Source organism: Delphinus delphis, chromosome 3 (genome assembly GCF_949987515.2).
Source record: "Delphinus delphis chromosome 3, mDelDel1.2, whole genome shotgun sequence".
Lineage (NCBI taxonomy): Eukaryota > Metazoa > Chordata > Mammalia > Artiodactyla > Delphinidae > Delphinus > Delphinus delphis.
The window spans coordinates 172,470,064-172,483,752 of record NC_082685.1 but is presented as its reverse complement, the minus strand read 5'-3'; the positions used below and the strand labels follow the sequence as shown (position 1 = coordinate 172,483,752).

Genomic DNA, 13,689 nt, shown 5'->3' with positions numbered 1-13,689 from the left:
GGTGTGAGACGGGGACATGCTGTGTCCCCAGGGCCACGTTCTCTTTCCCCACAGCCTGATTGCAGCCTCACGTGCCCCAGGGGGAGCAGGGACCTGCCAGCTCTGTCCTTCCAGCAGACCCCGATCTGCCTGGATCTCCTAGCTTAGCTGCACCATAGGCTCCCGAGCCTTCCACTCAGTGTCTTGGCCCCTCAGCTTCTCCTTCTGGAATCAGGGCGCCCTGAGAAGCTGGCGCCCCTGGATCCTGACCACATAAACCTACACCCTGTCAGGGCTAGCAGCAGGACGGTCTGCTTTCCCAGTCGTGGAGCAGGGCCAGGCCTGGAACAGCAGTCGGTGCTGTGTGAGAGCGCGTTAAGGCAGACCTCCTAATGGCGGCCTTTCCCTGAGGCCCCTTCTCAAGGTCTCTAAGACTGTTGCTCTTTGCCTGTTGGTCCTCATCCACGGCGGGGGATAAAGAGGCCTGATGAGGTCATTTCAATGGCATACGTGTCCCTTTTCCAGTCTCCATGCCGGCCAGTGTTTTTGAGCCATGTAGCCCGTGTTACTCAAAATGCATGGAACATGTTTTGTTTACACTCATCCTTTCAACATAAATGTTGTAATAATGTTTGATTCTTACTTCTAGCTCAGGCAAGACACATTTTGTCATCTGTCCAAGAGTTTACAGCCACTCAGGACAGTTCAACAACATGTGAGTGAAGAAATTAGCTCCCTGACTATGGAAAATAAGTCTTTGCAGAGTCGCCTTGCTGAGCTACAGCAGCAGTATAGCGTGAAGATGAGTGAGGTGGTGTCGGAACTCAGCGACACTCGGAAGGAGATGGTGAGTTAGTTCCGTTTGTTCACAGATGGAGCAAAATGTAGGTTTTTTTTTTTTTTTTTTTTTTTTTTTTTTTTTGCGGTACGCGGGCCTCTCACCGTTGTGGCCTCTCCCGTTGCGGAGCACAGGCTGCGGACGCACAGGCTCAGCGGCCATGGCCCATGGGCCCAGCCGCTCTGTGGCATGTGGGATCCTCCCAGACCGGGGCACGAACCCGTGTCCCCTGCATTGGCAGGTGGACTCTAAACCACTGCGCCACCAGGGAAGCCCCAAAATGTAGTTTTGACATCACAGAATGAGAGTAGCTTCTCAACGCTGCTTCCCCTTACAGCTGTCGGGCACAACACCGGGGCCCCTTCCTGCCCTTCGCAGGACGCGAACCCCCTCCCCCACCAGGCTCTCCTCACCCCCAGGGACTCCAGCTGCCCTTCAGGGACGCAGCGTGACTCTGTCACTCCAGGACCCCTCATGACAGTGATTGCAGATGGCAGCATTGCCACTTGTCCCAGCTCTGCCTCTCCTGGGCAGCTGCGTTCTGTTCTGAGAGAGGCCGAGTGGGAGAGAAAAAGAGAGAGTGAGGCTGGGCTGGAGGTGGAGTTTCTGTGGCCCCAGTGTTCCCTGGCCCAGGCTCCCCAGAACACTGGTGAGAGAGGTTCCAGTTACCTGGCTGTCCTGTCTGCACTAGCCCGCTATGAGACCGAGGTGTCCTGTTGGACCTGTGGGAACTCCGCCACCAGGTGGCACTGAAGGGCAGCCAGAGCCAGCACAGTGTGGGCCTGGCAGTGGAGCCCACTTCCTGGCTGAGGCTGCCCTTGTCCTTTGTAACCTCGCCATGAGACCATCACTCATAAATGCCTACACTAAAAAGGAAAAAAGATCTCAAAATCTCAAATAAAGCAGCTAACTTTACAGCTAGAGGAACTAGGAGGAAGAACACACTGAATCCAGAGAAAGCAGAAGGAAGGAAATAATAAAGATCATAGCAGAAAGAAATAAGAGAGTAGAAAAGCAACAGGAAAACAATGAACAAAACGGAGTTGGGTTTTGAAAATATACAAAACCAATAAACTCTTAGCTAGACTAAGAAAGAGAGGAGATTAAAAATCAGAAATGAAAGAGGAGGCATTACAACGGATGCCTCAGAAATAAAGAGTCAAAGAACGGCTATATACAAGCACGTTGGAGAACCTAGGAGAAATGGGTAAATTCCTAGAAACATACAACCTACCAAGACTGTATCAAGAAGAAACAAAACCTAAGAGACCAGTAACAAATGAGATGGAACAGTAATCAACCTCTTAATAAAGGAAAGTCCAGGACCAGATGGCCTCATGGCTGAATTCTATCAAACATTCAAAGCATTAATACTTATCCTTCTTAAACTTTTCCAAAAAAATAGAAGTAGAGGGAATACTTTAAAACTAATTTCATAAGGCCAGCACTGCCCAGATACCAAAGCCAAAGGCACTGCAAGAAAACAAAACTACAGGCTACTCTCTGATGCACATAGATGTAAAAATCCCCAACAGAAGACTGGCGTACCAAATTCAGCAACACACCACCACCAAGAGGGAGTGTCCCCTGGAGTGCAAGGTTGGTTCAACACACACACATTAATACTCTACATTAACTCATGGAGAGAGAAAGACCACACAGTCATCCCAAGTGATGGAGATAGAGCATCTGACAGAGTTCAGCATCCATTCATGATAAGAAAAAAACTCAGCAAAATAGGGGTGAAAGAAAATTTCCTCAACACAATGAAGGCCATCTGTGAGAAGCCCTTGGCTCACCTCACGATCAGTGGGGGAGACTGAATGCTTTTCCTCTGAGACCCAGTATGAGACCAGGGTGTCCAGTCTGCAGCTTCTCTTCCACTGGAAGTACAGCTGACCCTTGAACACGTGGGTTTGAACTACATGGGTTCATTTATACGTGGATTTTTTAAATAGTAAAATACTATAGTACTACACAATTGGAAGTTGGTTGAATCCATGGACACAGAACTGCAGATTTGGAGGGCTGACTATAAATTATATGCAGATCTTCAGCTGCAAGGAGAGTCGGCTCCCCAGCCCCCCGACCCCCCGTGGTTCAGGGATCAACTGTACTAGCAAGAGCAAGCAGGTGAGAAAAAGAAACAAAAGGCATCCAGATTGGAAAGGAAGGAGTAAAGTTACCTCTGTTTGTAGATGATGTGATCATTCATGTAGAAAACATTAAAGACTTCACAAAAGAAAAGCAGAACAAATAAATTCAGTGAAGTTGCGGGATACAAAGTCAGCACAACAAAAATCATTCTTATTTCTTTATACCAATGATTGTTCCCAAGCCATTCCATTTATAGCATCAAAAAGAATAAAATACTTAGGAATAAATTTAACCAAGAAGGCTAAAGATCTTAGCACTGAAAACTATAAAACATTGATAAAAGAAGTTGAAGACGACAAATGAGCGGAAGGATATCCCATGTTCATGGGTGGAAGGTTGTTAGTGTTAAAATGTCCATACTGCCCAAAGACATTTACAGTCGCTGTGTAAGCCCTATAAAAATTCCAATGGCATTTTTCACAGACATAGAAAAAACGATTCTAAAATTTGTATAATTATTTTTCTTTTAATTTGTATTCTTCTTTTTGTAGTTCCACAAAAGACCCCAAATCACCAAAGTGATCTTGAGAAAGAACAGAGTTTCAGGCATCACGCTTCCTGATTTAAAATTATATCACAAAGCTATAGTAATCATAACAGTATGGTGCTGGCACAGAAACAGACATGGATTACTGGAACAGAATAGAGAACCCAAAAATAAACCCACACATATATGTCAACTAATTTTTGACAAGGGCACCAAGAATACACCATGGTGAAAGGATGATCTCTTCAGTAAATGGTGTTGGGAAAACTGGATGTTCACAGGCAAAAGAATGAACTTGGACCCTTATCTTACAGCACACACAAAATTCAACTCAGAGTGGATTAAAAATTTAAATATAAGACTTGAAACTAAAACTCCTAGAAGGGGCTTCCCTGGTGATCCAGTGGTTAGGACTCCACGCTTCCACTGCAGGGGGCATGGGTTTGATCCCTGGTAGGGGAACTAAAATCCCACATGCCGCGTAGTGCGGCCAAAAAAAAAAAAACCTAGAAGAAAACAGGGGAAGAAAGCTCCTCGACATGGCCTTGGCAGTGATTTTTTGGATGTAACACCAAAAGCAAAGGCAACAAAAGCAAAAGTAAACTAGTGGGACTACCTCAAACTAAAAGTTTCTGCAGAGCAAAGGAAAGCATCACCAAAATGAAAAGGTAGCCTATGGATTGGGAGAAAATATTTGCAAACCATTTATCCGATGAGGGGTTAATATACAACTCAATAGAAGAAAAAAGAAACCCAACTAAAAAACGGGCAGAGGACCTAAAAAGAAGACATACAGATGGTCAACAGACATGTGAAAATGATGCTCAGTATTACTAATCATCAGGGAAATGCAAATCAAAACCAGAGTGAGCTGTCGCTTCACACCTGCAGAATGGCTGTCATCAAAAAGACAAGAGATAACAAGTGGAGGATGTGGAGAGAAGGGAACCCTCGTGCACTGTTGGCGGGAATGTACGTTGGTGCAGCCGCTGTGGAGAACAGTATGGAGGGTCCTCAAAAAGCCCACAGTAGAACTAGCATGTGATCCAGCAATCCCGCTTCTGCGTGTTTATCCAAAGGAAGTGAAATCAGGATCTGGAGGAGATGCGTGTACTGCCATGTTCGCTGCAGTATTAGTCACAGTAACCAGCCTAAGCGCCCTTCAGCGGATGAGTGGGGAAAGGAGACGTGGTGTATGTGTACAGCGGGACATTATTCAGCTTTAAAAAGAAGGGAATCCTGCCATAGACCTCGAGGGCGTTATGCTAAGTGAGATAAGTCAGACGTGGAAAGAAAATAAACTCCATGATCTCATATATGGAATCTAAGAGTTGAGTTCATAGAGGCAGAGAGCAGAGCGGTGGTCACCGGTGGTGGGGAGGTGGGGGGAGTGGGGAGATGGTGGCCCAGGGCACAGAGTGGCAGCTCCGTAGGTGACTAAGTCTAGGGCTCTAAAGCGTGCCTGGTGGTCACAGTGAATAGGACCACATGGAATCTGGAAATCTGCTGAGAGAGCAGATTGCCGGTGTTCTCATCACCCAGAAAATGGTTACTGTGTGAAGAGAAGATGTGTGTATTACCTCGACTGTGGCCGTCACTATGTACACGCACATCAGACCATCGAAGGGGCACCTTAAACATGATAATTTTTACTTAAAGACCATCGTGCATTCAGCATGGTGAGGTCTTTACCTCACTGATCACTATGGTTCAGTTTAATTGTGTGGAAACTATTTAAGTGTTCTTTCATTTTATTTTTATTTATTTATTTTATAGCCAAAATAAGTAAATTTGACCCATATAGATAATTGTTCTTTTTGGTCAAGCTCGTATGTTGTCGGGGTTGAGTGTGGGGGCCATGGAGTTAGGCTGCCCGGTGTGAATCTGGTGACCCCTGTGCCGTGTGATGGGCCCACGCCTGTGCCCTGGTCCCTCGGGGACTGCTGAGGTGACACCTGTGTGCTCAGTGGTGTCGGCGTTCCCAGCGCGTGGTCCTAGCAGTGTTGCTGTCCCGCGTGGGCGCACCTCCTGGCTGTTCTCTGCATTGCCCTCCACACGCTGCCGCCACCTGGCACCCTGCCTGCCATTGACGGCTGTTAGTGCCCTGAGCGTGGGATGCTTCCTCTCGTGCTTTCCCCCTTGTGCCTGCTCTCTCTCTCTCACTCTGCTTTGACTGACATGAGCATAGCCACCAGCAGATTTCTCCCATTAGTGTTGCTATGGTGTATCTTTCTTTTTCCGTCCTTTTAATTTATTGGTGTGCCTATATTTAAAGTGGGTTCCCTGTAGGCAGCGTACACTTGGGTCTTGCGTTTTTAATCTAACTAACAACCTCTCCCTTTTATTTGCAGTAGACTTTTTAAAAAAATTCAATTGATTTAAACTAAAAAGCAGTAACGGTTCACCCCCTTCTCCCACCCCTAAGCTCTGCCCCTGGCAGGCACCAAGTTCTCTGTATCTGTGGGCTTCACTTCGTTTGTTTTAGATTCCACGTGTGACTGAGATCACGTGGTATCCGTCTTTCTCGTTGTAACATACAGCGCATCTTCTTTATCCATCATCTATTGATGGGCGCGGAGGTCGCTCCACAGCTTGGCTATTGTAAGTAATGCTGCTGTGAGCATGGGGGGGGTGCACATATCTTTTCAAATTAGTGTTTTGTTTGCTTCAGATAAATGCCCCGAAGTGGGATTGCTGGATCTGCTAGCTCTGATTTTAATTTTCTGAGGAACCTCCATACTGTTCTCTGTAGTGGCTGCACCAGTTCACATTCCCACCAACGGCGCACGAGGGTTCCCTTTTCTGCACACCCTTGGCAACACTTGTTATCGCCTGTCCTTTTGCTGAAGCCGTGCTGGCAGGTGTGGTGACACCTCGCTGTGGTTTGATCTGCATTCCCCTGATGACTAGCGATGCTGAGCATCTTTCTATGCGCCTGTTGGCATCTAGATGGCTTCTTTGAAAAAATGTCTGTTCAGGTCCTCTGCCCATGTTTAAATCAGATTGTTTTTTCACTGTTGTGTGAATTCTTTATATATTTTGGATATTAACCCCTTATCAGACAAATGGTTTGCAAATATTTTCTCCCAATCCGTAGGCTGCCTTTTCAGTTTGTTGATGGTTTCCTTTGCTGTGTAGAAGCTTTTTGGCTTCTGTCCCGTGGTTAAGAGGGTGGGCTGTAGGGATGGCAGCAGGTACTGAACCCCCTGTGTTAGGTTGTCTAGTGCTGCGTAACAAGTCACCCTCAGTCACACCTCAGACAGCACACGCTCACCCTGTGTGGTCTCTGTGGTCAGAGCCCAGGGTAGCTGAGCCGTGTGTCTTAGGGCCTCCTGAAGTTGTTGTCAGGCTGTCACTCGGGGCTGGGGTCTCCTCTGAAGGCTTAGCAGGGTGCAGGTCCTCCACGCCCATTCCAGGCAGCCCCGCAAGTCCTCACGACGCGGCAGCTGGTGCGGAGGGTGCCACGTGGTGGCTTCTGTGTGTTGTGTGTGGCGGGGACGGGTCTCCTCCCCGGGCGTGAGCACCCTCTGTGCTCAGTCCCCCCGTTTGTAAAATGGGAGTGGAAGTAGCCACAGGGTTGCTGGGAGACAAGTGTCTGAAGTGTCTGGTGCTTACCATCTTGTCAAGACAGAGATCCTACACACAGCTTCATTTTTAGAGGCATAAGTGAAAAATAGTGAAGTGGTACCGGCATCCTCTGGGTGTCTGCGCGCAAATGGCTCTCGCATCCAGGAAGGGCTGCAGCCCCAGCCTGCGTGGTCACCGGGCAGTGCGTCGTCCCCATGGGCACAGCAGGCCTGTCAACCCGGAAACAGAGGACCGTGGGTTTGGGGGTTTGGGCAGATGAGTAGTGGCACCCCTTCTCCTTACACTGTGCAGTTTGGGACCATTTGGATCCAGACAGACGGGCCCCAGATGCCATCTTTGTAGCGATGCAGCGTCTGCACAGAGTTTGATTCGCCTGTTTGGCACGCGTTGCTCTGTGTCTGCAGGATCACCTGAGGCAGCGTCTGGGCAGAACTCTGGAGGAAAGCAGTAGCTTGAAGTCTCTTCTGTTCAGTGTGAAAAAAGACGTGAGAAACGCCGACGCTCCATCCACACTGAACTTGCAGATCACTGGTGAGTTCACGGTTTACTTGTACGTGTAAGAGTCAGGATTTCACAGGATTCAGACTCAGCAAGTGCAGTGAAGCGGGGTCGGAGCCCCCAGCCCTGCCAGGGCGGGCACGCATGCCCGGGACCGTCTCTCTGAGCTGCTGAAAGGCCATGGGGCCCTCCCCGGGGCGTCCTCCTCCTTGGTTACGGCTCCTTCCAGACCCAGGGCATTTTTGTTTCCCTCTTCACTGTCTTGGATTCTGTTTTGCCAGTTTTGCAAAAGTGCCCTTGGGATTTCGAGGTGGGGTGCAGCCTGCTCTGGGGTAATGTGAGGTGACGTGGGGTCCCACAGGGGCTTCAGCCTGAGTGTCTGCTCCAGTCTGACCTCTCGGGGGTCTGAAACTTCTTCCTAAAAGACCGGGTGGTAAGCATCTCAGGGCGTGAGCACAGTCACAGCCGAGACCCTCCGGGGCCCGCCGCCCGGTAACCGTCCCCGCAGCCCTTCACCCCAGTCCTGTCGGCTGCCGGGGTCTTCTTCCTGAACGCCCAGCTGTCCAGCAGCAGATCAGCCTACGACTTCTGGCTGGCGCCAGGCCCACCTCCACCTGTCTGCTCCACGCCGCACGCACCCCTCAGGGGTGCCCGGAGGGCAGAGTCCCGGGGCTTCATCCCCAACAGCAGGGGCTGGCGCTGGGCCCTGGGTGGGTTGATTGCAGGTGGAGAGGGGGCTGCTTTGTTCACCCTGATGACCTTTTCCCGTGTTTCCCAGGTGTGCTTTAAACTCTAGAATCATTTTAGTTTCCAGAATGTGGGAGTGTTGGGACTTCCCTCGTGGTGCAGTGGTTAAGAATCCGCCTGCCAGTGCAGGTGATACGGGTTCGAGCCCTGGTCCGGGAAGATCCCACATGCCACGGAGCAACTAAGCCCGTGCGCCACAACTACTGAGCCTGTGCTCTAGAGCCCACGAGCCACAGCTACTGAGCCTGCGTGCCTAGAGCCCGTGCTCCGCAACAAGAGAAGCCACCGCAGTGAGAAGCCCGCGCGCCGCAACTAGGGAAAGCCCGCGCGCAGCAATGAAGACCGAACGCAGCCAAAACTAAACAAATAAATAAACAAATAAAATTTTTAAAAATGTGGGAGCGCATTTCACTGAATATCGCTACTTCTTTTCCCATCAGGATTTCAGACAAGTGTGAAGCGGCTCTCCGGGGAGATTGTGGAACTAAAGCAGCGTCTGGAGCACTACGACAGGATCCAGGAACTCACCCGGATGCTGCGGGAGAGCCGCAGGTGCCTGCCCGGGGCAGCGGGCCGCTGGTCCTGAGCCCACGTGTGTCGCTGGGTTGACTCGGAGCTTGTGTGAGCTTCTGCGTCTTACTGAGCAGCGAGGTCCTTCCTGCTGCAGCTTCCTGGGAGGTGTTAAGGGGGGACGAGGGGCGAGGGAGAGGAGGCGTCGTGTCCTGGAGGCCTGCGCGTGCCCCCTCGGCGTGGTGGTTCTCGGCTGTTCTCACAGAAACAGATTCCACCTTTGCCCCCAGCTCAGATTTTGTGAAGAGACCTGCGTGCTGGCAAGCGGGTGGGGCTGCGGAGGGGAAGCCGCGGCAGTGGGGGGCAGGCCTGAGGGCAGCACTCCCGCCCCACCCTCCCTTTTCCTCTGCTCTCCCCCCGCCCCCTTCTCACTGTCGGACGAGGTCACCACAGCGGCCAGGCTGTGACCTTGTGGGGATTGGAGGCCACAGGCCCCTGGGCCCATCCCAGCACACGCCCCGTGGGGGAGGGCAGGCAGGCCGCAGGCGGGTGGGCTCCGTGGGCTCGGTGTGGGCAAGGCAGGGCCGCAGGGCCGCAGCGCCTCTCGGAGCAGCAGGTGGTTAGGTGCTGAGCCTCCGCCTGGCCCGTGGCTCTCCCAGTGTCCCGGCAAACGGGGTTTGTCGCTGGCGTGGCCAGCTTTGTGGAGAACGCGGCCCCGCGCTATCTGTGGCTCACGGCGCCACGGAGGTCCCTCAGTCAGTGCCAACCGGGTGAGCTGGCAGCCTGGAGACGGGGTCGGCAGCGTGCAGCCCCACTTCCCTGCTGAGATTCCTCCAGAGTTAAAAACGGCCACAGCATTAAAGAACCCAGGCCTTTCCCATTGTGCCGTGTCCGTGTCAGAAGTGCAGTTGCCCGCGAATTAGACATGTTTCCATCCTTGGACCTTTTCTAGAACTGGAACATTGTTTTCTTGCCGTGAAGATGGAGCGTTCTTGTCAGAGCGTCGAGGGGCCTCCCCTCCCCACCCCTTCAGCTCCCGCGCCGCGCCAGCGGGGCTCCTGCTGGGCCGGGGCTGGGGAGACACAGCCCCGCCAGGCGAGGGGCAGCAGCAGGGCCGGCGCGAGGGCCCCCCGGGCGGGGACGGGGCCCGGGGCTGAGCGCTGTCCCCTGCCTCGTCTCCAGGTACCTGGTCAGCACCAACGAGCACCTCCTTCGGGAGCTGGGCCAGGTGCGGGCGCAGCACGAGGCCGAGGTGGAGCCGCTGCACTGGAGCCACAGGGAGCTCAAGAAGACCGCGGCCCTGCGCCCCAGCGCCCGCCCGCGTCCGCGCCCTGAGCGCTCCTCTCTGTGGGTGTCTGTCTTCAGGGCCTGTGGTGCAGCCGGGGGGGGTCTGAAGTGTCCTAAAAAGACAGGCTCATCCAAGCCCCTTACATGTCTTGAGACAAACAGGTCAGTAGTTTTTCATCAAATATCTTGAGACAAAGAAAATGCTGTAATTTTCTGCCTAACGTGCAAGAAAGCAGCTCTGTAGGACGGTTAAAGAAAATGATTGATTGTGTGACAAGCAGCCCTTATTTAATAAACTAATACATTGTTCTAAAAAGTGGCCCTTCGATTATAACTGAGTTTCGCGTTGAGTTCTTTTATGAAATAAGCCGTGCACCACGGTTGATGAGCACGAACTGCAAGATCTGAGACTAAATACAAGTAACACCTAGAGCTGTGAAGAATACTGTTTGTGGCATTAACTTTCCACAGGGGAAATACCGCCCAAGCCCCGCTCTCCTTGGTTTGCAGTTCATTTCTGAAAATTATGTCCTAACAGGGCATAAAATTAGATTTTTAGATTGGAAACGTTGTATCTCAGGTAATACTTGCTTTCTTTCGTGAAGCGAAGTGATTGTTGAGAGTGCCGTGCGGTGGACTTAGGGAGCAGAGCTGCAGGTCGAGAGCAGGGGCTGGCGCGGGCCCTGGGGCTCAGGAGGCGGCCCTCGCCTTCAGGTCGCGTTGCGTTTTCGTAACCACAGGGAAGTCGGTATGGGGGTGCGTGTTTCATCATGAGATTTTTTTTTATTTAAAGATTTTCGCATGAATCCGTTTTCAGCTTGTAGAAGGTTGTCGCCATGCTGTTACTTTATGTTTCTCGTTTGGGTTACGTTGAGCTTTGTATTTTTCATCAAATGTGGGAAGTTTGGGCCACGATTTCCTGTTATTTCTCCCTTGACCCGAGCCGCCTTTCCAATCCCCTCCCCCCCGGCACTCCAGTGACGCCACGTCAGCCCCTGGGTCTGGCCCCCCCTTTCCCTAATCTTGGGTCTTTTCCTCCTTAGTGTTCTAGGAGCTTCGGTTGGGTGGTCTCTGTTGTCCCGTCACAGAGTTTACTGCTGTTTCCTCCATGCGCCTGATCTGTTGTTGGGCTTGTAGACTGAATTTTTAATTTTAGAAATTGTATATTCCTTCGTACTAAAATTCCACTTGGTCCTTTTTTATAAAAAGGAAAGAAAATCTTTCTTATAAAGGTTTTATTTCCCATTATGTTCATGTTTCATTTAACTCCTTAACCATATTCTGAGTAGCGTTACTACAGATGATCTGGAACTGTTTGCGAAGTGGTGACACCAGCTAACGCTGCTGCTGGCAGGTACGTGGGGACACCTGCTGGCCCTCGCGCCCCACACTTTCCATCAAGCTTCTAGAAGTCCGCCTCCTAGGGAGTCCTGCACCTGCTGCCCCGTCGGCCAGGGTGAGCACCTGCCTTTCCAAGGTGCCTGGTCCAGGATTTTCCCTGTTTTCCTACCGGATAGTCTGTCTCTTAACTTGTAGGAGTTATTTGTAGTGCTGGATACTAGTACTTTGTGCATTATGTTTGCAAATAGCTTTTTCTTGTCTTTCCACATTTTAATGGTGTGTTTTGATGAAGAGAAAATCTAAAGTTTTTTGTTGCTGTTGATGATGTGGACCATTTTTAACGTCTTTATTGAATTTGCTACAGTATTGCTCCTGGTTTTTTGGCTGTGCGGCATGTGGGATCTTAGCTCCCCGACCAGGGATCAAACCTGCACCCCCTGCTTTGGAAGTCAAAGTCTTAACCGCTGGACTGCCAGGGAAGTCCCAATTTAAACTTTAATAGGATGAAATGTATCAGTGTTTTTCATGATGACTTTTGTGTTTGTGATCATAAAATATCCATGTATCTTCTGAACGAGCATACAGTGTTGTCTGTTTTGAGTATTGGATACATATTCTACCTGGAATTGCCTTCTGTGCGTGTTGTGAGGGTTAAGGACCCAGTTCCGGGGTTTTCACGTGTAGCATCATCCATTCACAAGACTCGGTCACAAATGATTCGTGTGTCTGTTCCCTCCACTGGTGTCCAGTCCGTCCCTGTGCAGCACCACACTCCGTAGGTCAAGACCTCCCACCCCATGTCAGGGTGTTTGGGCTACTTCTGACCCTTTGAATTGCATGAGCTTCAGAACTAGCTGGTTAAGTTGGGATTTTGTCTGGGATTGCATTGGTCGGTTTGGGAAGAGCTGACATAGGTAATATTGGGTCTTACAAGCCATGACTGTAGTATCTGTGTCCACTTATTAGACCTCCTTTAATGTACGTTAATTATAGTTCTGTAATTTTCTCCATGGAGGTCTTATGCATCTTTTGTTATGTTTCTTCCTAGGTTTTCCTTATTTTGTGATGCCATATCTAAACGATGTGTTTTTGAAATGTGTTTGTTTGTGTTATATGGAAATAGAACTGACTTTTTGTACATTAGTTTTACACCCAGCCGTCTTGTTAGACTCGTAATAATTCGCCTGTAGCTGCCTAGACTTCCCAGCACCGTCACGCCTGCTGTGAGTGATGGCGTTTCTTTCCTCCGTTCCAGTCCTTTGCTCTGGGCTTTGTGTTTTCTTCTCGGTGTTGTTCTGAGTTTTGCTCCTCTGTGCTGGGCGCGTCTAGTGTAATTGTGGACTGTGCGTGCTAGTGGAGTGGGCATCTGTCTGTGGACTGTGCGTGCTGGTGGAGTGGGCATCTGTCTGTGGACTGTGCGTGCTGGTGGAGTGGGCATCTGTCTGTGGACTGTGCGTGCTGGTGGAGTGGGCATCTGTCTGTGGACTGTGCGTGCTGGTGGAGTGGGCATCTGTCTGTGGACTGTGCGTGCTGGTGGAGTGGGCATCTGTCTGTGGACTGTGCGTGCTGGTGGAGTGGGCATCTGTCTGTGGACTGTGCGTGCTGGTGGAGTGGGCATCTGTCTGTGGACTGTGCGTGCTGGTGGAGTGGGCATCTGTCTGTGGACTGTGCGTGCTGGTGGAGTGGGCATCTGTCTGTGGACTGTGCGTGCTGGTGGAGTGGGCATCTGTCTGTGGACTGTGCGTGCTGGTGGAGTGGGCAGCTGTCTGTGGACTGTGCGTGCTGGTGGAGTGGGCATCTGTCTGTGGACTGTGCGTGCTGGTGGAGTGGGCATCTGTCTGTGGACTGTGCGTGCTGGTGGAGTGGGCATCTGTCCTGCTCTGGCGCTAAATCAAAGGGGGCTTTTACCACTTCACCACTGAACTTGCGCCACTAAACTCGGGTTTCTGGTGGCCTTGCTCCTTCTGTTGTTAATTTGCTAAGAATTTGTCATCATGAGTGGATGAATAAGACACTCTGCTGCCACTACTGAGATGACCATGTGACTTTTCTCCCTTGTCCTATTAATATGGTTATAACTACAGTAACTTTCTGGGAGAAGCACGACTTACTGATGATGGGCTTTCCTTCCATACACGTTGTTGTACGTGGTTTGTGGGTGTTTTGTGTAGGATTTCGTGTTCCAGGTGTGCCACTTAATGTCCCCCTGGGCAGTCAGATTCTCTGGGCCTCAATGTCCTGGCTGGCAGTGCCTGCC

General features: G+C 50.8%; 1 protein-coding gene across 1 annotated transcript in view; it reads left to right on the top strand.

Annotated features, from left to right (window-relative positions):
• CEP72 (centrosomal protein 72) overlaps positions 1–10,369 on the top strand; it is a 32,274-nt gene extending 21,905 nt beyond the window's left edge. Inside the window, 5 exon segments of the mRNA XM_060007212.1 lie at positions 629–693; positions 695–826; positions 7,454–7,580; positions 8,735–8,846; positions 9,987–10,369. Coding sequence (XP_059863195.1) covers positions 629–693; positions 695–826; positions 7,454–7,580; positions 8,735–8,846; positions 9,987–10,281 — 731 coding nt within the window. The 3' untranslated portion in view covers positions 10,282–10,369.
• Positions 10,370–13,689: the final 3,320 nt, after the last annotated feature.